This window comes from Clinocottus analis, unplaced genomic scaffold (assembly GCF_023055335.1).
Source record: "Clinocottus analis isolate CAN_PGR_092001 unplaced genomic scaffold, fCliAna1.0.p SCAF_8, whole genome shotgun sequence".
Classification (NCBI taxonomy): domain Eukaryota; kingdom Metazoa; phylum Chordata; class Actinopteri; order Perciformes; family Cottidae; genus Clinocottus; species Clinocottus analis.
In genome coordinates this window covers 5,130,143-5,155,142 of record NW_027176240.1, presented here as the reverse complement: position 1 = coordinate 5,155,142, position 25,000 = coordinate 5,130,143, and the positions used below count along the sequence as shown (strand labels likewise).

The following is a 25,000-nucleotide window of genomic DNA, read 5'->3' as shown; positions in this document are numbered from 1 at the left end:
TTTTGGGTCTTCGATTATTTTTTTCGCGGAGGGCAACATTGGAATAAATTGTTTCATTTTTTTTATTATCTTTGTGCATGAGTGTGCCTTTGTAGGTTGGAGGAGTTAAGAAGATGCATGTGGTATTAAAAAAAAAAACCCTTAACATTTCTGTCTTTCTTTCTCTCCGGCCCGCTCCAACCTTTCCTGCTCTGTCAATCATTCTTGTTGCCATAGTGAGGGAGAGGATTGCATTAACATGGAAATAACACATTAGGTATGCTTGAGTTTGTATGTTTGCCATATGGCATATGTTATGTCCCATCCAGTGTGTCTGGTGATTATGAGTTACACGTTAACCCCGTTCTTTCTCTTCGTCTGTCTGTGTGGTGGGGGTTCATGCGCACACACACACACACACACACACACACACACACACACACACACACACACACACACACACACACACACACACAGCTGTCATTAAAGCACAGCTGACTCCATACCTGCCATATGACACATGACCCTTGTGCTCGCGAGCAGCCCGCAGTACACTAACCAGCTCGTTCTCCCAGCAAGCACAGCTGGCTCGCATGAATGTGTGTGTGTGCGTCTGCGCTGTCTGTGTGTTTGAATGTTGAGCAGTCAGAGAGCGTTGTTGAGGAAACAACAGGGTTGATAATTGGACATGTCCGTCGAACCCCACAAGCCAGCGCTGTCCCCTCCCCACCGCGGAGCTATAAACATGTAAATGAGAACGACGCCACTCTTCTCCTTTTCCACTCGCTCGTCCGTCCCCCTCCATTCCATCACTCATCACTACGTTCACGCCGCAATCAGCATGTGGGGGGAGCAGGACATGTCGTCTAGTTGGTCCTAGCGGGGACACCGACTGAATATGTAGGCAGGGGGCCGTGCACGGTGATTAACGTGTCTGGCAGGGGACAGCATGTGTTAGGACAAGACAGGAAGCTGATGGACAACTCATCTGTTGGAGTTAGAAAAACAAGAACAATCCTGCAGTTTCTATTGAGCTCAGAGGAGGAAGATGATGATGATAAAAGGCAAACAAGAAATGGAAAAGATACATATGTGGCAACCTGCTTTACTATTCAAGCTATTGTCCATGCATAACTAAACGGTTTACAAGTTGTTATTATACCAAACAGAAGTCGTAGGAAAGTAGTTGTGGTGATTAAACAGACCGCAGGACATCCACACGTGGCTTCGCGTCCTTTTGAGTTGTTATGTGTTGTCCACAAAAACACTTTGGTAAAGGTTATGGAAAGATTGGGGTTTTGGTTAAATATTGAAATAGTAAACTTATATATATATATAACTTTTTTTAAAAACTAGACAGGAGTCTTTCCTTGACCCACATTTGGTGCTTTGAGTTTCCTGAACATCACAATAAACACGACATGCTTTAGTTGCCATAGCCGGAGAATAGAGGGAAAACCAGATTTTTACTTTGTACAACATTTCCTCGTTGTGTTGAGGGGAAAAACAAAAATCCTGGCAATATTATGTTTCTTTCTAAACGTATTTTCTGTTGCAAATAAATAGCTCACACATTATGGTTGTCTGCAAATGTTTTGAACATCGACAGAAGGTCGATGGTGTTTTTGTTACAGATCGGTCAAAGAATCAATCTTGACCTTCTCAGCAATTTGTTTGTGTGGAAGTGACTGGTACCATTCTTTTATGTGTAAGGAACCATCAGGCTCCACTTAAACATTGCTTTCTTAGCTGTGTCAAACTAAATATAATGAATAAATACACAGATATAAGTGAACATTGTTATTTATTACAGTATCTGTTATCCGATCGGCCCATTGTGACTGACCATCCAGCTATTTGAGTCTGTATCGGTATTGGTGCCTCTCGAAGGAAAAATAAATCAATTATTCAACGTGCAATAAACCCACTTAACACAAATCTACCACAATCTGCCTCTTGGCCCTCCTACAGCTGTCTTTCTGCCAGTCGTTCATATTCAGTTAATCAGGTAGTTAGTCAAACAACATTTCAGTCAATCTAGAGCCAGTCATGTATCGTCCTGCTCCTCCATAATAGGCACTATTACCCTAAGTAGTGTTGACTAGTTGTGCTAGTCGCAGTGTTGCATTTACACAGAAAAGCTCCCATCAGTATCTATACAACATCAGCGATTGTGGTGCCTCGGAGGCCACGAGAAAAGGTAATTTGAGCAAAAGAAAATTACACCTTGGGGGGAAAAAAAAGGAAGATCGAGCTGTGAAATAGAGAAAGCAAGTAGAATAGAAAAGAAGAGAAAAATGCATGGTGATTTACGCAAAAGTCCAAATGACAGGGAATTGGCCACAGACACCTGACTGTGTTATTATATCACCATCAACAACAGCATGCTCCTCTGCCGGGGGGAGTGAGGGGGGAGCCGACGAGAGCCGAGAGAGAAAGGAAAATAAAAAAAAGAAAGAAATTTAATGAGAAAGATCTGCCCAACACAAACAAATACGCCCAAACAAGCGTGTTTTCTTTTCGCTCGTGCGGCGAGTGCGAGGCTATCAATTCAACCTCCCTGCGTTTTTTTTTTTTTTTTTTTAAAAAGCGGCACCATTGCACGGCTCTCGATGTTGTTGTATTGTTTGTCAGGGGCCAGGCGGGGCCAGGCGGAGGTGGTGGTATCAAGAAGAAGAAGGGACAATTTGATGGATGTTTGTTGATATCTAGACCACTAGGGCTCTGATTGCCTAACATTAAACCAGCAATAACAGGCCAATCATCCCACTTACACCTCCACACGCCAAGCAGTCGAATTGGATCAAACTGTCTTTTTCTCTCTGTCACTTTCTCACTCATCCGCTCTCTCTCTCCGTCTCCCTCTCTCCCAGTCGATTCCTTGCTCTTTTCTCCTCTCTCCTGACATGCTTATTAGCTGATATTGATCCAGGCTGGTCAATTGTCAGCTCCTCTCATCCGCACCGTATTGACAGCATAATCAGTGTGAGAGGAATGGAGGGAGAGGCGGAGAGAGGGAAAGGATGATAGGCAGATGAAATTTTCTGTCAGTGGGTAAATTATTGGCTGTTGGCTTGTTGACCCACGAATACCTCCTGCACATACACACAAACACGCACGCACACACATCAGTCTCATTCATAAAAGCTAGGTTAATTTCTGGGTGCAATTATACATGAGAAATATCTGTGGTTAAAACCCAGTGTTCATTGAATGGTCACGGTGTTATGTTCGTCATGACACTGGATGAACACAACATTCATGACTGTGGCTCCTGAGTCTGAGAACACCTGCACGTTGACATCAAATTGGCGTTGGAAAAATATGACGGCGGGAATCGGCATGAATGTGGTGTATTATAAATTAGAAAATGAACTCTCTTTTGATAAGTGGAGTGTCGCGTCACATATGCCACTTGTGTTGTGACTGTGCCATCACCCCCTGGTGCCTTCCCTCGACTACCCTGCCTCGCTGCCCAGCTTCAGGGCTCCGTCTCTGGGGAGAGAAGCAGCTGGCATGGCCTCTCTCTCGCTGGAGGGCTGGCGCCCATCTCATATGCCAATCTCATATTCTCCCTAACGCTGTGCCACAACTACACACACACACACACACCCTAGCACAGGGCTCCTTCTGCACATTAAGTTTTAATCAGGCACTTAGCTGGGCATCTGTTACGGCTCTGTCCGCGCGGCGCGTTAAGGACCTGTCGCCGCAGGTTACAAGCCCAACAGATCCGTTCACTGATAGACCCCTGGCCCACTTAGCGGCTGACGTCACAGCTCTATCTGCTCGGTCTGAGAAATCTGTCTAACAGCAGAGTTGACCCTTAAATCAGTGAATGTCACTGACATTCATTCAAAGGTATTTTTGCTCAGTGTTTACTCTCTGGGGGAAGGAATTAAAAGATGGAGGCACAAGAGGCTGTCAAATACAAAAATAAATGTAGTTTACTGAAACACAATCGCTCAATTACAGTTTTCTTCCTCTGGGTTACTTTGCACAACCCTAATTACCATGTAACATATGCTGGTACAGTATCTAGAACATCCATGACTTTCTATGAACTAATGTATTTGTCTTTTAAGCTCCCAAACGTGCTCAAGGTTTTGCTTTGGCCTGCTAATGTAACCATGCAGCGGTCCAGCCGCAGTGGTTGAAACCTAAACAAGTATACAAAAACAAATCTCTCACTGAACAAGATACAGTTTCCAGGTTCTTCAGAAACACAGCGGTGGGTTTTGGGATCTTGTAGAAACCTCCGGGTGAGAAGTATAATGTAAATGAAGACACTCAGGACCCATTATTTTATTGCTCAAAACCAGTAGTCACAGATAGTTATCGGCTCCAGCTCCAAATGACAAGGATAGAAAAATGACACTGAAGTGGACACGCAATGTTTTCACACGCACAACTCAACAGAACGTTGTTAGTCTTTCCACTGTTCCAACAATCAGCAACTCTGCAAAGTCATGCAAGTAACTGAAGTTTATCTGTATCGCCAAAGTGATACACAGTCCAGGACATCTGTTTAATATGTCCAAAAATGTATGCACAATCATTGCTAAATGATTGCTCTGACTCAGGGACCCCACGTAAGCTCCTGTGGCGCTCATCGCACTGCGTAACTAAAAATAACATTCACATCATATCAGATTAAAAAAGAAGAAACCACCTGAAATGGCCACTTATTTCTGCTGTCTACTGATAAACAAAGGCTAACTTGTCTTCTGGCAAACGGCTCTATCAACTATGTCATTGGGTTTCCTTGTGTTTTAAAACCCCACGAGATTCAGCAGTCATAACTGGGAGATAGCAAACACGCAAGCTAGATGCTAATCTCCTCACGCTTTTTTGCCCAAATTGAGTGTTTCAACATTACCATTGCTACCATCTTCTTTTGCCTATTAAACACAATGTACAAAAGGAATGTGGATGGTTTGTCAGGTATTTGACAAATTAGTGGAGCCAGATAAAAGGCCAGAGACTCAATAAAGTAATTCATCTTGTGGGAAGCATGAGTTCCCATCCTTTTTCATGGCCATCCTTTCAGTATTTGGCAAGATATTTTCGAAGTGGTAGACCGACCAACTATCTGACATTGCCGTCCCCAGAGTCCTGTGCTAGTGTGGCTAAATAGATGGAGGCTCAAGGACACTTCACAAATAGTTGGTAACCACAGTTTAAAATGTATCTTCCACGATGTCACACTTTGTTCTCTGGGCACTCGCTTTCTAAACTCTCTCCTGTCATTTGTGTGGAAAAACCCATTATTGGAAAAGTCACATTTACGCCGGATTCAGTTTGCAAACATTTGAACAATCAGCCTCAAGATTCGGTGGAACATGTTTCAAGATCACGTTCACAAGGTCAGATACCAAATCATTGTTGTTCAGTCCGTATTTGTAAAAACTAGCACCTGGAAGGTTAAAGTAAATTATAAATTATATCAATTCATTCGGTAAGCTCTACCCCCGTTCAGTTACTGTAGGTTGGGTTGAAAACATTGAATTCTTTTTCAGGATTTGTCACTTGGTGAAATAAAGGAGACTGACTAACCCATCTGACACTGCTGTCCCTACAGCACTGTGCTAAATAGATGGATAGACGGAAACATAATCATACGCAGAAGAAGTCCTGTGTTGACAGAAGACATGGCACGGAGAAAAAAAACCAAAAAACTATGTCTTAATAAGTATAAAAGCGAATTCAGAGGGATGGAGCAAGTGTGAGATGAAAAGAAAGAGAGGAGCACAGTTGAAGCGTTAGACATTGTTATGCAGATGGAGCTGGGTCACCTTGGCAGGTTCTCCATTGATCAGAGGAAACAACCTGCTCCTTCCCCAGACGCTCACACACGCACTGACTCTCTAACACACCTGACACATGGGTAACTTGGCAAGTACCATCTTAGTTGTTCTGTGTGTGTGTGAGTGTTTGCATGTGTGCCCACCACACACACACATTTGACCCTACAATATCTCAAAAACGGCTCTCTTGCACGTTGTCTTTGCCTTTCTCTCCTCATGCACCCACACACTGTTCTGTCCTACACACACACACACACACACATACAGACACACACACGCACACCTTCCCTTGGGTTTTGAGGTGACAGTGACGTTGACAGTTTGAGCACGGGTTGGGTGTTTTTTTTTCTTGCGACAAGTAAAATTAGCAGTCTGCCAGCAATTCTTTCTTTCTTTCCTTGTTTTTTTTTTTTTTTTTGACTGCCTGTCCACTCTCTCTCCCTCTCTCTCTCCCTCTCTCTCCCTCTCTCTCTCTCTCTGCGGCTGCTCTGTTCAGTGGCCCGCCACATCGCTTCTCTTCCCTGTCACCGTACGCACACACATGCACACTGTTTCTCTCCTCTGTCAGCCTCTCTGTGCCGCCTGACGACTTAATAGCTCCCAGTGAGTGGATTTGAGCACTCCGCCTTTGTGTGTTTACACGCACTTGTCACGCCCGCAATATTCATATGCTGATGAGAAATATTCATTTCTGGAGGAGAGGGGTGGAAGGTGTTGGCGGTGGCCCAGGGTTGGAGGGTGAGGGGGAGGGGGGGGGGGGGGCTGGGAACAGGCGACGAACTCTGAGCACTGACACCTACTCTGCTGTAATGCGTCGATGCCCTTCCTGTCTTTAATTCTGCCTTCACGTCCCTCGCCCCGTTTGACCTCCCTGTCTCTCTCTCCTGCTGTCTTTGACTTTTTCCTCTCCCTCTCTTTCATTATTTTTTTTTTTCTCTCGCCCTGAGTCAAAGCATCCAAGAAATGATTCAGGTTGTCCGCGCCAATCCCTCCATTCAGAGTTCGTTCTGGTTTCGTATCGTTTCTTCGACTTCGGCCGCAGCTTCAGGGCCACTCGCTTTAGCCGCCTTGCTCAAGGGCACTTCTCAAGTAGCTGTATCACAGTTCAGTTTTCGCCTCTGCGGCCCCTCTTTTTTGTTTTCTGTGCCTTTTTTTAAACAAACTTTTTTTATTGGAGTCTCTTATCAGCTGGACAATTAATTCCACAACTGTCCTTCTCAACAGCCGGGGAAAGAATCTGAACCTAAAGCCTCGGTTGATACCGATCAGTTCACGCCAACGATTTAAAGATAAAAGGCTGTAAGGTGCAAGCAGTGCTCGATATAACCGTTTGATATTTCCCTGACCTTGAAATTTGCCCGGCCCATCTGTGTGGTATTCTGTTGTCCTGCATGCTGCACAGGATGGAGGTACAGTTTAATAAGGCAGCTGTTGTTGGGATGCAACATATTTCTTCGACAATATGCTGAGCATAGACTGTTTTAAATAAACTAAAGTACTCACTGCCGAGCTTGTAGATTTGCTTAAATCAACACAAAAATGTGTCGGTTCCTACATTGATATTGGATCGGCGACGAGAAGCAATCGTGCAGGGGCAGAGAGAAAGTCCGTCACATGCGGATGTTCTGTGTTTCTCCTCTTTTCTGCTCTTCTTCTTTCTCTGTCCTCTATTGTTGAGCGAGCGGCCGGTCTCAGCCGCCACCGGCCCAGGACTTATCTTGACACCGGAGCAGCAATCACAGGCCGGGAGATTGAGCGCTGTTTATTTTGTGTCAATATGTCCGCTGCGAACCAAGGGCCGTAGGGAACTCAAACACACACACACACATACACACTCACACTCACACACACACGCACAGATTCATTCACAGCCTGGCTCACTCAATCACCAACTACCCCAGTTTAAAATGAATGTATGATATCTTGCCTTTCACTATTCACATCTCTGTTCCTCTCTCTTTCAGCAGTATGACGCTAATCTCAGTGTCGCTTGGTTTTGTCTGATACGGGGCAGCACCAATGCATTTTTATTCTCTATCTTATATTGCTTTTTTATTCAAGGCTATGTGTGTCCGGGTTTGTGTATGCGCACTTTGGTGTGGATGTGGGAGGGGCGGGGGGGGAGTATTTTTGTGCTCTGAAAATTTAGACTTTGTGTGCATGTAGCTCTGTGTGTGTGTGTGTGTGTGTGCATGTGTGTGTGTACGAACATGCGTGTGTGTGGACTCCCTGCCTAAAGAGCAAATTGTCTCACTAACGAAGCAGCTCCATCTTTAACCACTGGTGACCACCAAACCAGTGACAGGCCTCGTTTGCTCTGGCTGACAGCTGACATTGTCCCGGCCCCTGCTGGTAACTCGTGGCAACAAATTGGTGTGTGTGTGTGTGTGTGTGTGTGTGTTTGTGTGTGTGTGTTTGTGTGTGTGCGTGCGTGTGTGTGTGTGTGTGTGTGTGAATGAGAGGGAGAAAGAGAGATAGAGAAGGGTGGGGGGCAAGCAAAGAGAAAGAATGAGGAGCTTATCCCTCCCACTCAATTACTGACCCTGACTGTGTGTGTGTGTGTGTGTGTGTGGGTGCCCGTGTGTGTGGGTGCTTGTGTGTGTTTGTGTATACGCTTGCTCTTCCCCCCCCCCCACTCATCTTAAGGTTCTGTAAGTTAGCTATTGACTGCCTGCCTCTGTCACTGATGACACTTATCAAAATGCGCAAGTCAGTCCAACCCTAAAACATCACCCTCCCAAAAAACTGAAAATCTCATCTGTGTGTGTGTGATCATAAGAACTTAAATATTAACCGTCTTTTTTCTCCTCTCAGTTTAAAACTTTACAGATGCATCTGTTTCCTCTGATATCTTCTTCGTGGAGCTGGTCTGTCGCGCATGGCGGGGCCTTGGCTAAGTCATGCTCAAGGAAAAACTTGCATGTAATGCGGAGACACAAACAAACCACCAACACGATGGGAAATGAATGACACATTTTAAAGGAAATGTAATTGTCGTAAAGTGGTCAGTTCTATGCACCTCTTTCCAGACGGGCGAGACAGTTGCACAAACACACATAAATGCACACTCGCCGTGGGAGCCATCTCAATAAGTTCCAATCTCCTCTATGAAATATTCAACACAACCTCCTGTGCCCAGTTACAGTGCCATGCTTTCTGTGTGTGGCCTGGGTTTGGTGTCAGGCCAGTGATACACGCACAATCTCACTCACACTAGGTGTTAAAGTATTCGTTTCTTGTTGTCGTCCCACCTTCTGCCCTTCTCCATTTCTCCATTTCACTCTCCATTGCTCTGCAACACTCAGACAGTCTTTCTCTCTCCTCTTCATGCCCCGTCTTCCCTCCTCCTTTTCTCTCTTTGCTCTCCTTTCCCCCTCTTTCACTTTAACTCTTTTCGCCTTCAGACCAAAAAACATTCTTCTTTTCTGATCTTCACCACTATTTCCTCTGATTAATTTGTCATAAATGTGGGTTTTTGTTTGGCATGCAAACAAACCCTCCTATTATTTAGGGTTTGGAAAACAGTAGTTTGTCATATGTATAACTTTTCAAATCACAAATTCAAGTGCACTACTACAGTCAGTTGTCACAGAGACCAAGGCAACTCTCTGATATTCATATATGTGTACATGGTAATTCTCACTTATCCACTGACAATCAAAGGCAATTTAAAACATTTTAGAAACATTTGATCGTGTACTGATCAAACTAACAGGCCTCAACCATAAAAGCAGTCGGAATGTATCACCCCAAAAGTCTGGATTATACATTCATCATTCTCATGTATTCATTTGTATGTGTGGAGACACCGCTTTGGGGAATTCTGTCCGCCCATTTGTTCAACAAGAGACGGAGTAAAGAGAAAATAATTCAGAACGCAATGTATCAAAATCCTAGAAGAATGTAGTGCCGAAAACCAGATGGGATGATAATATCATTTTTTCTCTGACAGGCTCATCTAGCTTCACATGCAGTAAACATTTTACTCTAAGTGAGCACTCATTTCAACACACACACACACACACACACACACACACACACACACACACACACACACACACACACACACACTATGGAGAAAGAGGTCTTCTATGGTACAATAAGTCATAGTCCACTACTTATTGTACCATAGAAGACCTCCTCCTCCACACTTATTTCAAATATACTTATTAGAATACACTTATTATTTGAATGCCATTGATTGTCAAAAAGCAGTGTGATTTTCCCATTGGACTTCTCTCTTGTGAAATCCTTCATCTTTATTCACCACTGGTGGCTCCCCATCACCCCAGTAAAGGCCCTCCCTGCATGGACATTTGAAAAGAGACGTGGAGGGAAATGAGGAAATGACTCGTGCTTAGCCACACAACATGCTAGCTGTGCTCAGACAATCGGCGTAGCATTAGGAGGACTGTTGAATAGAGCCATCATGGCTGCCTAGCCCTAGGGAGCCGGTGATCTGCCTATAGGCTTTATAGAAAGTGGAGGTCCTGCAGAGCCCCTGAGGGCCAGAATGGAGGCCCCTGTTAAAAGTCCTCTGAGCTGCTCAGGAGCTAGTATCTTTGTGTAAATTTCCTGTTCCTCCCCTGTGACCCAGGTCTCTCTCCCATGATAATATGCAACTGCTGTTTCCAGAGTCTCAAATTAACTGTCAATTAACCATCTCAACCATAATAAATGCGCATAAAATAGCTTCCAATGAAAACATTATGACTAGAGTTTACTGCTCCGTAACTGCATACAAGTCAAGACTGATATCACTAATAACTTATTGCGAAGTCCCTCTGACCGACGAATAATATATATATATATATATATATATATATACTGTTTTCTATATATATTGTTTTTCTTCCAATCCACAGTCTTGCTCCCTCCCTTCCTCTCTCAGGTGTTGTGGAAGGTATTATTTTGAAGAGATCTGCCTCTATATACAGTGAGAGAAAGAAGTAGAGAGGGAGTCAGATAGGGCTAAGTGGCCTTTCGGTGCCCCCAGGGTGTTCTCCGTTGGCGTCCGTGGGTGCTCTTTGTCCAGAGCTTTCACTGTGATTAGAGCGTTTGAGTTGACAATTCACTTAAGACCCTCTTTCTTTCTCTCTTTCTCCTTCTCCCTCCATCCTCTATCCCCTTGGTCAATCTCTATCTCACACACACACACACACACACACACACACACACACACACACACACACACACACACATACACACACACTGTCTCTCAGGGTATATTACCTGTTCTTGTAATGCAGTTAAGCTCAGCTAGAAGCATTTCCTCGTAATACTACTTAATTCCCCATGGGGGGACGGCGGGGGGACGGCGGCACACACACATACACACACACACACACACACACACACACACACACACACACACACACACACGCACACCAAGACAGAAGGATAAGGAAAGGTACCATTTACTGTATGCTGCTGCCTGGTTCCCCCCTAGCCATTAACCCAGTGTGATAATGGTTCTGATTGCAGAGGACCGGTGTGTCTCTGCTTGAGAGTCTCGTGTAAAATCTGGGACCTTTTGTAAAGGGAATAAACACCATGGGGCTTTGAGAAGTGGGAGTTGGACGGTGGGGAGGCTCCACTTGGATTAGTGCTCCTGTAATGCTGCATCCAGGAATGTCTGAATGTCCAACCTCCTACTGGGAAACTGCAATGGAACGCTCCTTAATGTCAGTGTTTGAAACCAGCAGAATCAAGTGGTTTCGGGAACCCCCCACCTCGCTGTACTGTACTAGCGGTCACGTGACATCATCTCAGTTGGATGTACACAAATGATGCGATGCAACGTGACAAACAACTGTTTCTTTCCTTTGCCGAGGTGGGTGACTTTCGAGAAGCTGAAATGACGACGATCAATCAATAGGATAACTTACTGAAAATGAATCTGCAAATATGTCGATATTCAATTTGATTCAAGCAAAAACTTTAGTACAGATTGTTTAATTTATAGCCCCATTGTGTGGAAATGACTGGGATCATTCTTGTTCTGTTTGCTCACATCCGGCTTTACTTTAACAGTTATTTCCTACCTTGGTAAAACTAAATGTAACAAATACCTACAAAGGCATAAATAAACTGAATTACTATTTCTTATTTAAATAATAAACTTAAATCAGCAACAGTAAAACATCTTCAAAATATAAAGCAATTACAATTCAGTACAATTTAGCAAGAAATTGTTTGAAATGTAAGAAATGTAGAATCCCAGCATATAATGAATATAGTTTAAATCCATTGAATTGAATAGACCTGCCTCCTTCTCACCGATAGCCGATCCAGCTATTTGAGTCAGTATCTGACCGAAAATGATGTCAGTGTATTTAAAATAGTAATTATAGCTACTTAAAACACTATTAATTACACGGTAAAAGGCTGAATAAACTAGATAAAAGATAAATAATATTAAGAACTGATTCTGCAAATACATTTTTTATTTTTTTTGCTGTCATTCTCTTTTCCCCCATCTCTTGTTTCCTAATCTAGTAGCCAGTAGCCAGCCAACGGTAGAAAAAGGACAGGAGAGAGGAGAGGAGAACATGACAAAGTGACAGAGAAAGAAGGAAGGATTGGGTGGAGAATGAGGAGGAGGAGGAGGAGGACGGTGGGGGTGACATTGCTCATGGGTTAGTGCTCCAAAACGGAGTGCTAAAATCATTTCAGCTCAGATAAAGCTCTGGCCACTGCCAGGCCGCCCCAGGATATCTGCCCCGCTCATCTGCCTCTCCAATGAAACGCCTGCACACAGGGAGCCTGCAGGCAGCCCGCCACACACATGTGAACTCGCCCACACACACACACACACACATACACACACACACACACAGATGCAAATACACTCACAGTCAGAAATACACACGAGTGCTTCTGTATCACATGTGCGCGCACTCGCTTTGGCCTCTCTCGGCGAGTTTGTCGCAGTGCAGTTTATTTCAGTTGAGAGAGAGACGGAGCGACAGAGAGCCCCGGGGGTCTCCTTCCTCTGCTGAACCTCCCAAATTAACACCCTGCCACCACCACCATCACTCCTTCCAATCACCGTTCCCTAGAGCCTTCGCGATCGTCTATACTTGAGCCCACAAACTCACCCTCATCCACCCCATTTACCGTCTTTCCATCCTGCGCTCACCTTCTCATTCACTGCTTTCACTCTGCCCTCAACACCGATCTTTGCTCACAAGTCCAGCATCATCTTTTTGAGTCTGAAAGGATTTCCGTTTACTCACTATCCATCATACATGGTACTGTGGCTTGTCATCCTTGTCAAAACCAATGTTGCTTAATATTCTTTGCTGCACTGGGACCAGATTCAGTCGGGGATCAGCGAGGGGACTCAAATGTCAAACTATTACGGTCAAAACAAAGTCAATTTAGCTGTTTTGTTCTCACACAGGCAGGCGAGGCTGTGCATCTGGTGGTTGAATTAATTGAACATATTGTTGAAGTTCAAATGCATTCAAGAATAAATCTTTCACATCTGTAGTGTAAGTTCACGTGGAATTCAAGCTACAATAATATTTAGGCTCATGATTGCTTTCAAAATAGGGCTTTACAAAAGTAGATTGAACGTAATGAAACGTCATAAAAGGCGACACCAAACAAGCAAAGCAGCTGCTCAACTGAACATTCAAGCCACCAAATATGTCCTGAGGAAATTTAAATCGGCCAGCTTGATGTTGGTTGGAGCGTGAAGCTAAGTGGCCAATCAGGGGCTGGAGTGACCCTGCAGGCAGCCAATCATTCCAGTGGATCAGCATAGCGTACACAAAGATGACGACACTCAACAAAAGGGAACACAACTTTCTGTCAAGCCACTGCAGCACCGTGTCAGACATGCATCCAACCGCTTATTGAGTTATAGTGCAACAAGCTGACTTTGTTCATAATGTTTGTTGTTGTGTGATCAAAGTGTCTTTGCTGCTGGAGCCATCCTGAACACTCTCCTCTTCCTCCAGTCGCACTAACAGTCCCACAGAACTGCTCATCAGCATTCATCCATCCATCCCACATCCAGATTGTTTCAAAGGTATTGTGCTCAGAGTGAGGGTGAAGAGAATCAGAGTAAAGTTTAATTGAGACAAATGTCAACATCTTTAATTTCTAGCTTCTCTGTAGAGAGGATTTGATGCTCTTCCTCGTCTTATGTTTTAGTAAACAGCTCAAACGATCACTTGATTCATCAAATAAATAAACGCTAGATGAATTGACTGCCAATGTTAAGTGGCATTCTTTGATAAGGCACACTTTCCCCTCCCCTTAAATGTCTGGTGAAAGTGCCGGGCATTGCACATCCAACACACAGCGCTTGATGTGTGGATGTGATCGCTACAGGTTCGAACATTCAATTTAAAACATTACATTTAAACATCTACACACTTAAGACGCATTCCACAGTTTGACAGTGTGTCCCTCAGCAGCACTGTCTTTGTATCCAAAACCGGAGTTCCCCCCTTGTTCACCTCCCTCACCCTTCCCTGTGCTCCCTATAACCTCCACTCTATATGATGTCTTCCCCCCATCTCCCGCGTGTCTCCTCTTCACCTCAGCCCCTCTTCACCGAGATAGGGAATCTGGGTCTAATGTTTAAGGCATCAGTGCAGTTGTCGGGCAGACTCCTGGAGGCTCTTGTGGTGGATGTGATTTCTGTCTCACTCCTCTGTCACCCACTCCCCCTTTTCTGTCACTCCTCCTGAATTTATCCTCCCCCCCACCTCCCTCTCGTCACTTCCCTTCCTCTTTGAATTTTGATAACTCCATGCTCACTGCTACACTGATGTGCTCACGAAAGTACAAACACACACAGGGGCAGACATGTTTTCACCCAAAGCCACACACACCCATGCACAAACATCATACTGACTCATAGTAGAGTGGGTGTAGAGTATTTTCTAAGTATAACTGGATGACGGCGTCAGATGGTCACGGACCAAACTTTCTTTTTCTAAATTTGTGTGACTGACTAATCTAATGAAAGCACAGCTAACTAACTACACAAACTATTTCCTCACATTTTATTGACAAAAGATGAATCGAGGGAAAAGTTTGAGCCCTGGTCGATTTAAATGTGGATTTTTTTACTAATAAGGTGATACTTTTGCCTCGCCGACCACATCATTGGAATCATTTCCATTTTTTTCTCTGATCTGATCTCAGTTGCAGAAGTTTTTAGGTCAGCATTGATCTGACCCTTGTGGTTAAATAAGCAATGTGTTCAGCAGTTATGGTCTGAATGAACACAGTGAGTATTTTTGTTAGTTAAGGACAATGTGCATATCATGATACACTCGCATGTTTGTTCTTGTTTCATTTTCAGATGGGAATTACATTTAATGGACTTGACATTTTAAATTACATTTATATATAACAGGCGACCAAAGAAGTTAAAAAAAAAAAAGACCAGAACGTGTGCGAACAAATGAGAGATAAATAAACCACAACTTAACATTAGTACTCATTATACATGCGTATTATGTGGGAAAATCGCAGCAGGAGAAGTCGGAGGCTTAATTAGAGAGCAGCACACCAACTAATACAGCAGGTACGGCGTTACTGCCTTCCACAATCACATTTATTTGGACATGGGTCTTGTTTGAGAAGTGCTTTTTTAAAGCGAAGCCTACCAAGCGCACCAATTTTGGTTGAAACAACTGGTGTTTTTGATGTCAAATAGGGTGACACTTGCATTAAAATAGCTCGTCGGTTGACATTTCTATCCTAAGTATCATTAAATCTCCCTTTCACAGGATGCTGACAGTAAAACCAAAGTACAACAGTTTTCACACTTAATAAGCAGCTTGAAAACATCCGTTTGAATTCAAAATAAAAGCTAGAACAGACATGGATAGTATACAAATAAGGGAAGGTAAAAGAAAATATACATTGAAATGAATTGAATGATCAGCTGATCATATCACTGCATGTTGCTCCTGGTGGATTCTCTTCTTTTTTTTCCATTTCACATCAGTTCACATTCAGAGGGAATACCACCGGTTGAAGGCAGGGAGGGGCTCAGTGGCAGCTCTCATGCTTTCTCATCCTGTGTTATTCTCTTTCCCATGATCCAAGAAACAAGAAGCTCTCATCAGTCGTTTTAATCTCGACTGTCCTCTTCCTGTCCTCCCTGCGCCCTTTTTCTCATTTTCTACCTTCCCCACTCTTTACACTGACTCCTGCCACTTTCACCGCCCCGGTCTCGTCTTTATTCCTCCCTCACCACCACCACACAATCCCAACTCTTTTCTCCCTCTCTTTCAATCTCTGCTCTCCTCCAATCACCCGCATTCCCCTCTCGTTCTCTTTGCCCTGTCCTAATTGTTTATATACATTAACATTCAAGAAACTAGATAGCTTGGAGCAGGTGACACCCTGTAATTTGACATCCTTGCCTTTCTCCAAGGAAGGAGAGAGATGCAATCTGTGGCAATCTACATTGTGTGTGTGCGTGCGTGTGTGTGTCTGTGTGTGTAGCGTAATCTGGGGTTGTCACACGGCCCCATGCCACTCTCCGTATGCTAATCAATGAATGAAGCTCTGCAAAGCTCTCGTCTGCCAGCTAAACCCCACACCTCAGTGCTGATATGTCTATTAGCCACATGTCAAACTCCCTCTTTGTTGTTTCTGTCTCTCCTCACATCTCATTCCCTCCCCTCTCATTCGATCGTTCCTCCTCTCTGTAATTCTGCGCTGCCGTGTCTCTCTCACTCCCTTCTTCCCTTTCTATCTCCATACTTTATTTAACTCTCCTCCCGTAAACCCTCACTTCTACTTTGTTCCTGTGCGCACTCTGCAGATGTCATTCCATCAAGTGTTCCCTCTACGTCTGTTCATTGTCGACCAGAAGTGCAGCGAACGGTGGTGATGGGAACCGGTTCATGTAAAACGTATATATGACGTAAACAAGGATGCCATTTACAAACTTGAGAACCAATTTTTGACTCTGTTGTGCTTCATATTTGAGTACAAAAACTGGGCAACAAAAACGCAAATGGAAAGATGTATACATTTGTTTTTAGAAGTAATAATTTGTCTCATTATTTCTGTGCTACTATGGCTAATCCTACTCTCATTATATGTATAATCTACGACATAGGATTAACTATTTGATCATCATTCTGTACACCTGACAACTATTGCACTTCAGGGTCCCTCCTCAGTTGCTCTCCGTGAGGTTGTGAGGGTCCAATCACACAGGATGTTGTACTGATACTGACTGTGATTTGTGATATTAGGCTATACAAACATAATTGAATATAATTTCCTGGATTACATCGCCCCTTTTTGTGCTTTGTAAAAGTTGGTATTAAATAAGACTATGAATTTGGTCTAATTTGATTTATTACATTTTATAAAGGAACCTGTAGTATCAGGTTTTATGCTTGCGCACTCAATAGGTAAGACTTTCTTCAAATCAAATGAATATATATACCAAGATACCTAAAAAGGACAAAGCTTTGGCGATCCATATGTGGTTCCATTTGCACATAGTCAAATTTATAAAACAGACACAACCACAAGCTGCTTGGTCCTACTTGCTCTGCATATATCATTGCTCGGCTTTTCTAATATCACTCCTGCTGCAGAGCTGACCCTCCGCAAGATGCAGGAAAAGAGTCTGTCAGGTACAGACATGCTGACGGACAGGTAGAGGGGAGATAAAATGAGACATAGCCGTGCGTTTGTCTTAACGCTTTTGCAAGCCAAGACACGGGATGACAGAGAGACAGACAGAAGGGCGTGGAACCAGGCAGACAAGGAGGCAAGCAGACAGTTATAGGGGCAGTTAGACAGGCAGTCAGCCCTGGCATTTTGCAGCAGATAAGTAAGCTATCAGAGGAGGGGGATAAATAGCAGAGTAAAGATTGGTCCCGGCCCCCTCAGAGAGGAGCGGGGGGCCACAATGCAGGCGTGGTGGGCAGATAGCCCCCTGCTCTCATTATACTCTGCCTAATCCAAAACGATGTTTACTCAGAGAGAGAGAGAGGGAGAGAGAGAGAGAGAAGGGCCACGCTTATCGAAGCCCTGCACAGTCCTCCAAACGTGTGTGCGAGTGCATGTTTGTGTGTGTGTGTGTGTGTGTGAGAGTACGTGTTAAAATGAGCCTATTCCAATGGAAAAAGGGATCAGGAGTGTCTCCAAGGCAGACTCTGTTGGCTAGAATGTCGATGCTTATCGCATGTAGCCCGGCTCTTCTGGTGAAAGGCGAATAGGCTATCTAAACTGCCTATTCACAGCATGTGTATTTACCATACCGGCTAGGCAGAATGATCATTTCGTAATTGCTATTATTATTAACACACTGCTATTAATAGTTCAAGCTTTTATAACATCTCACCTAATCTGATTCATCAGAGGATGGCGATCCTCAAAGGCCACAGATCATTTTACTTTTAAATTTTTTAAATACTCGGAAATTCAATCAGTGATATTTGTTCTTTATCGTTTTTGACTTGTGTTTGCATCGCAGCTTTTCTGCTCCCCAATCACCTGACTTCAGTCGGCACTTACTTGAAATATACTGCACGGCTTCTAAAACGCTGAAGTACCTCTATAAAGCGTTAATGTTTTATATGAGTGGCATTTTGACTTTCGGATACAACTCCTCAATTACACGAAAAAGACCTTTTTTTAAGTATATAATTTTTGTATGAGCTACTGTAACGCAGTTGCTAGTTTTGGTGTGCCCATCTTCTTGCTTTACATTTCTTGTTGTAGATTGATGTTGATAACGGATATCAATATGTTTGTTCCCAAATGCACATCACCTTGGAAAACATAGTTTTTACTACAGAGTCTAATCTGTAAAAGTGTTACCCTTTTACTAAGTACCATATTTGTATAGAAGTATGATAGCGTTTTGTCAGAGATCTCACTGTCTATCATTTTGAAACCCCTCACCTACAAGTGGTAACACAAACGAGACACAGCAGCTCTCTCGTACCTCACCACGGTGCCGCGTATGCAAACACATACACACACGCTCCCAAAACACACACACCGCTGTACACGCCCTTTCTTCAAATCCCCGTCTTTCTTGTTGACTCAATCACATGCACACCTCACTCTGTGGTCTTGTGAACTGTGTGTACCCTGTCTAGGCTGGCCGAGGTAATCCCGGGCCTCCACTAAAGTAGCCGTGTGAGAGGACAGATTGTCAGTTGATCATGGCCAGGCGAGAGTCTTATCCCTTATTGGATCGGCCATGGAGGAGGCTTAGGAATTATCTGAGGCCTCGCTTAATGTGGAGACGGATCACCGCCAGAGAGCCACGGAGCCTGAAGACACGCTGGGCCGCAGGGCAGAGAAAGACACTGTGTGTGTGTCTGTGTGTGTGTCTGTGTGTGTGTGTGTGTGTGTGTGTGTGTGTGTGTGAGTGAATGAAACCAACAAACAGGTGTGTGTATCAGTATGTAGTAGTGATAGAGACGTGTGCGCGTACATGCCCGAAGCAACATCATGGCCCACTTAACCCCATCTTGACACGTCTCTCTCTCCCCTTCCATTTTTTTGCCATCCTTTCCCATCCTCCTATTACTCCTCTCTTTCCCATTCCTCTTCATCCTCCTTGTCACTCCTCCCCTTACCCCAATATCACTCCTCCTCCGCTGCAGCTTCATCCCTCTGACCCCCTTTTCTTTTTTCTCCTGCCGTCGTTTCTCAGGGCATATCTTGAGCCCCATCTTTCGTTTTCTTTCATTTCTACACTGCTTTACTTCCTCCCTCTATTCCATCTCCCCTTCCTTTACCTCCCTACACCTCCCTACACCTTTTTCCTCACTGCTCATCTGCACGCCTTTAGAACGGCTCACACTCTCCTCATTCACACGGTTTGCGTTCCTCTTCACACTGCTTCTCCTCTGGCTCTTTTACTCATCCCATCCTTTCTATAGCACTATACAGCAGCATTCTGTCCTCAGCAGAAAACTGATGAAATAAAAGCAAAAAACATACTTTTTTTTCCAAAGATAAAAGAAACAGAGCTTGCTTTGTTAAGGAAAGCTGTTGACCAACACCTCATATCTCGGAGCCCTCCAGTGTCACTGTAAATACAGCATCAGTACTACATATCAGTAAATTTTAAAGCGAACACAATGGCCATCAGCTGGTCTCATATGTAACCTGACCTTTGTGATGATTGTCAGACACCATTTAAAAATATGTCAAACCTGTAATGAACATGAGTAGACTACATGAATAAGGTTTTAGAAATTGAAAAAAGTCTGAAACGCATCATTAACGTTGCTTTTAGCACAAACTCACATGAGCAGATCCTTTAATCTTTTTAACAAAAGGGTTCTGGCTGCGTATGATTCTTGGTACCAAACACCGAGTAGTAGCCTTGTCTTAATTACTATTAGCTGAGTTATTTTAGCCCTCTTAAATAGTACAGAGATCCCCTTCAGATATTAGAAATAGCCGTCTAGCTAATTCCATCCCCGCTGTCTGATCCTAGAGCTTTTAAAGGCCATGGATCCCTTAGGAAGAAGAAGAGCAGGTAGGGAGGGAGAAGGCTGCCCTGATGACCGGGTTACCATTCTTAGCCTGCGGCCATGGCGGCCCAAACCTGGATAAGCAGCAGAAAACGGAGGGATGGATGGATAAATCCATCCCTGTGCATGAGATTACTGACAGCTACTGAGGCCAGAATAAGGCTGCCATAAACCAAGGACTTGAAGGGTCACCCATGGTTTACCAGGATGCGGAGGGTTAAGGACCATGACATTAAACAGTAGAATCAAAAGGTAGCTGCGACCGAGACGTCTGATTGGTTCAGCTGGCCTCCCACCCCCAGTACTGCTCACACCGTGTCTGAGTTTATAAAACACACCGGGAATGAGGCGTGTCTTTTTAGCATCCCATTATCAAGAGAAACATGGACAACATGCGACTATGTGAACTACTCTCTGCTTGTCTTCAGCCGTTTGTTTTAAACCCAGCATCACATATTATGCCATACATCGGGGAAAAAGATGCATATTTATTGTGAAAACAGTGACATCCTGAGTAAGTTCGGCAGATACAATAAACAAAAATAAAGATTTACATTTACATCTATAGTTATTTAAAAATGTTAGTCAATAAAGCAGAAACTGCACAGAAGGCCTGGCTACATTTTAATATTGCATATGAGCAGAAAACCACTTTCACATTTAAGTCGTAAAACCTGCACAATACTTTAAAGTAATGTCTTTAATATGAAATTGGTGTGTCTTACTAAAGTTGAACAGTACATGGATGAAATTGGACTCAATAATAGTAATAATAATAACAATAATAATAAAGCCACCATAGCGGGCAACCACATGAAATTACTTTACTCACTCCAATTGCAGATTGCTTATATTTGCCGGTTGGCTGTGCAGAGACTAAAGTGGGCTTGAAGTTAGCACAAGTGATTGGTTAGATTGCTGTTTGAAAAATCTAAAAAAATCCTGAATGCAGTAATTTTGAGTAGTGTGCAGCCGTATGGCACAGCAGCACAAATACACCACTAAAAAAAGTGGTTGCAAACAAATAACTGGCAAATTTCCTCATGAACACGTGCAACAAACACGCAAAGCATGTGTATGGGTACTTTAAAAGAAGAAAGAATCTCACAGGTTTTAAGTTATTCCTAAAAGGACCGGAGCAACCCAGCAGCAATGTTTCAAGCACAAAGCACCAATAAGCTTCACATATGGTTTTCGGGGTAACACTATTGACAAGGTTTAGTGCCTGGAACAGATAACTGTATTAAGCTGATACACACACACACACACACACACACACACACACACACACACACACACACACACACACACACACCTACACTGCTTCCTTTCCTCATCTAGTAATTGAAGGTGAGAAATAATTTCATTATCCTCAGGAAGAGTAATCTGCTCTCTACTCCTGATCCCTTCATTTCCTACAGTGCACCTCGACCTGGGAGGCAAAGAAACACACACACACACACACACACACACACACACACACACACACACACACACACACACACACCTACACACACATAGTTGCTATCACCCTGGGCTATTAATGCTATTGGAGTTGGGGATTAACAATCAGATTCACATATGCTTTACAAAGCTTTATTACTTAGAGCTGTCTGTCTTTCTCTGTCTCACACACTTGCATGTGCTCACACACTCGTGCACATGCTCATGCACACACAGGCAAATAACTTTGTATTGAAGAAAGTTAATCGGAAACACGCCCTCGGTAGGTCTTAAAACAAGTCAAGAAAGTTTAGAACTTTACACAAATGGTATTGTACTGAACTCTTAGCACAGATTCATTAGATTTATTCGTTATTTTTCGTGATATTATAATCACATATGGATTTGAGGCATCTCGGTTGAACAGAATCCTTTTAGCCGTGCGTCGACACCCAGAAAGGAAACAATCTGAAATAACGGTAGAGTGCGGCTTTGTCCAAAATCTCTCCCTGAAACCATTCCTTTCAGCTTTAGGGATGATGTTGCACTCACTCAACAACCATATTAGGTGCCACTCATGACTTGTGCACATCACCAGGAGTCAACAGCAGACTGAAAACCAAATGAAGCTGCAGATGAGAGCGTGGGGGCCCATCTATTTTTTTATTCTTCTGCTGTTGAGTGGCAGATCACAAGCAGTTTAATGTTGCATTACCACCCTCTACTGTTCATCTGCCCAAGATGTTTTGGATGGCCCTTGATGTCAAGTGTCACACATCTGTGTGCATAGCGGGGAGGGGCTAAACTGTCATTTTACTGAGCAGAGGTGTGCTGTGGGACACCATCACATTTCATGTGAACATGCAATCACAAGGGGGAGGGGTCAAAGTTAAGGATGAAGGGGAGAATTAGGATGCGGCTTAAGACACACAATACCCCACATGCACTTATTCTAGTGGATTAACAGCTAATGAAAATGCTGCAGTGTGATTGGTGAATGCATATTTATCAGGGTAACAAAATGTGCACATTAGTCTTTGTTCTGTACCTGCAATGGCCCCTATGACTGAACATATATTTACAATACAATGGCTACGAAAGACTTCTTGTCACCAAATCCCTTGACCAAGACCATAACAAATAGGCCACACCATTGCACTGAGTGACATTTGTCTTTATTACTGCAGCACTGCACTCGTTGTTTTATAATCAATATCGATTACATCTTTCTGCAGTTTGAACTATTCACTTTTGCCCCATATGTTTTAAATCTAGGGCTGCAAATAGTCCCCAACAAATGCACTATTCAGTCCAAAAACTACAATGTTCAACACATCCACCTTAAATTTGGGAGGTTTGGGGTTTGCAAGGTGACCATAGAAAAAGGTTAAGAAACAACTCTCAATGGGATTTAAACAAATAAATAGAATAACACCAGCGGTATCCTTTAAACACATACTAATGGAGAATAAAACATATTTAGAAATAATATTACAAACAGTACAAATCCAGAAATATTAGATGCAACAAAACATGTCTGCACAACGACAAATCCAGCATTACACGACAGTAAACCATTGCAATACTGAACATTGTGCGAGTCGGCAGTGTAAAGTCACAAGCGCCTGGCTGAAGGGGAATAACAGATGAAATTTAAAATGTCACCTTATTTAAGTCTTACATGTCTTGACACTCTCTAGACACACAGTATAGCTACTCTGGCTGTCATTGTTGTGTGTGTGTGTGTGTGTGTGTGTGTGTGTGTGTGTGTGTGTGTGTGTGTGTGTGTGTGCGCTGTCAGGCCAAGACATAGAAAGCGTGTTTTTTTTTTTTTTTTTCTAATGGGGAAAAGGAATATTTGGACATTTTATCAATAGGCATTATTAAATCCTGCTTGCTTGAGCTAATCTTGGCGGACCGGAGCGAGGGGAAAGAGAGAGAGCGAGCGAGAAGGAGAGCGAGAGAGATAGACACAGAGAGGGAGAGTGAGGGAGCAGTGATGTCTGCCCCATGAGGTGAAGAGAGACCGCCTGTAAGCCGCTTATTATATCGACTACCACCTTTTCTCTCTCCTCCTCTAACCCTCCCGCCCTTTCCCAGTTTTCTCTCGTTACCTCGCTCATTTTCTATCTCTGTCTCCCCGGCTCGCTTGCTTTCTCCAACTCATTCTCTGTCCCCTCATTCTCTTTTCTCAACAACTCCTTCATATAAGCACACACACACACATATACACACACACACACACATAGATGTCATTGTGCACACAAACGCACACAGGCGGCGCCAAGCCGAACCTTCTTGTTCAAAGCCAGAAGCGAAAAGCTGAAGTTTTATTCAAATGAATGTTTACTTCTTCTACTGCCAACATGTGTGTATGTGTTTGTTTATCTGTGTGTGTGTGTGTGTGTGTGTGTGTGTGTGTGTATGTATATGTGTTGAGAGAGAGAAAGGGAAAATAGAACCAAGTATGCAAGTGTGTGTGCGTTAGTGTGTGTTACATGCACGGTAGAAGGAGAAGGGCTGACAGTAGGTGATAAGCCAGACAGGCCTGCACGCTGTGATTATCACCCACCGGACCCCCTGTCACACACACACACACACACACACTCTTGTATACACAGTGCCCAATGAGAGAGTATGTTGCAAGGATTTAGGATAGACAGACGGACCGACAGACAAACCGAGACAGAGAAGCCTTGGATCACAGGCAAGGTAGAAACCACAAGAGAAGCAAATGAATACAGACTGGCAAATACAATACATCCAATTATGTTTCACTGAACACTCATTGTTTTTATATCAATATTACGGTGGTTTGATGTTGAGACACTGGAATCAAAGCACTTTGTCACATCAGTGATGCTATAAATGCCTGCAAATAAAGATCTGTCGCGGAAATGGATAAACATCAGTGGGGAAACTGAGTCTCTAACTCTCGCTTGGTCTCTCCCTTTTGATTTAGGTGTGTGGCCGTCTGAAGAGGTGATGGCTCATTACTGTCTGCGGAAACGCCACATGTTCAAGTGAGTTATTCCTCTCCTTAAATCCACTCACACCAAGAAAACAAGAGCTATCAGCTGAGATTAATTACACAGATCAGAATTTGACATTGTTTTTTTTTTTAAAGTTGTGCTTACGTTTAGCAAGTCTTTTAGCATTGATATTATAATTCTGACAGAAAGATATTCACCCTGCTGGAATATTGAAACATGTGGGATCGCAAACAAATGAGACGATCGGAAGGATATTTGGCAGCATGTAATAACACGCTTG

General features: G+C 43.5%; 1 protein-coding gene across 3 annotated transcripts in view; it reads left to right on the top strand.

The window, feature by feature from the left end:
- Positions 1 to 25,000, top strand: part of camkmt (calmodulin-lysine N-methyltransferase) — a 112,727-nt gene that overhangs the window by 40,222 nt on the left and 47,505 nt on the right. For all 3 annotated transcript variants that reach the window (XR_011077079.1, XM_068567785.1, XM_068567786.1), the window contains exon 5: positions 24,690 to 24,750. Coding sequence is in view for 2 of the 3 variants with exons in the window: in XM_068567785.1 (XP_068423886.1) it covers positions 24,690 to 24,750 (61 nt within the window). In the remaining variant the exon portion in view is untranslated. The remainder of the gene's footprint in view (positions 1 to 24,689; positions 24,751 to 25,000) is intronic.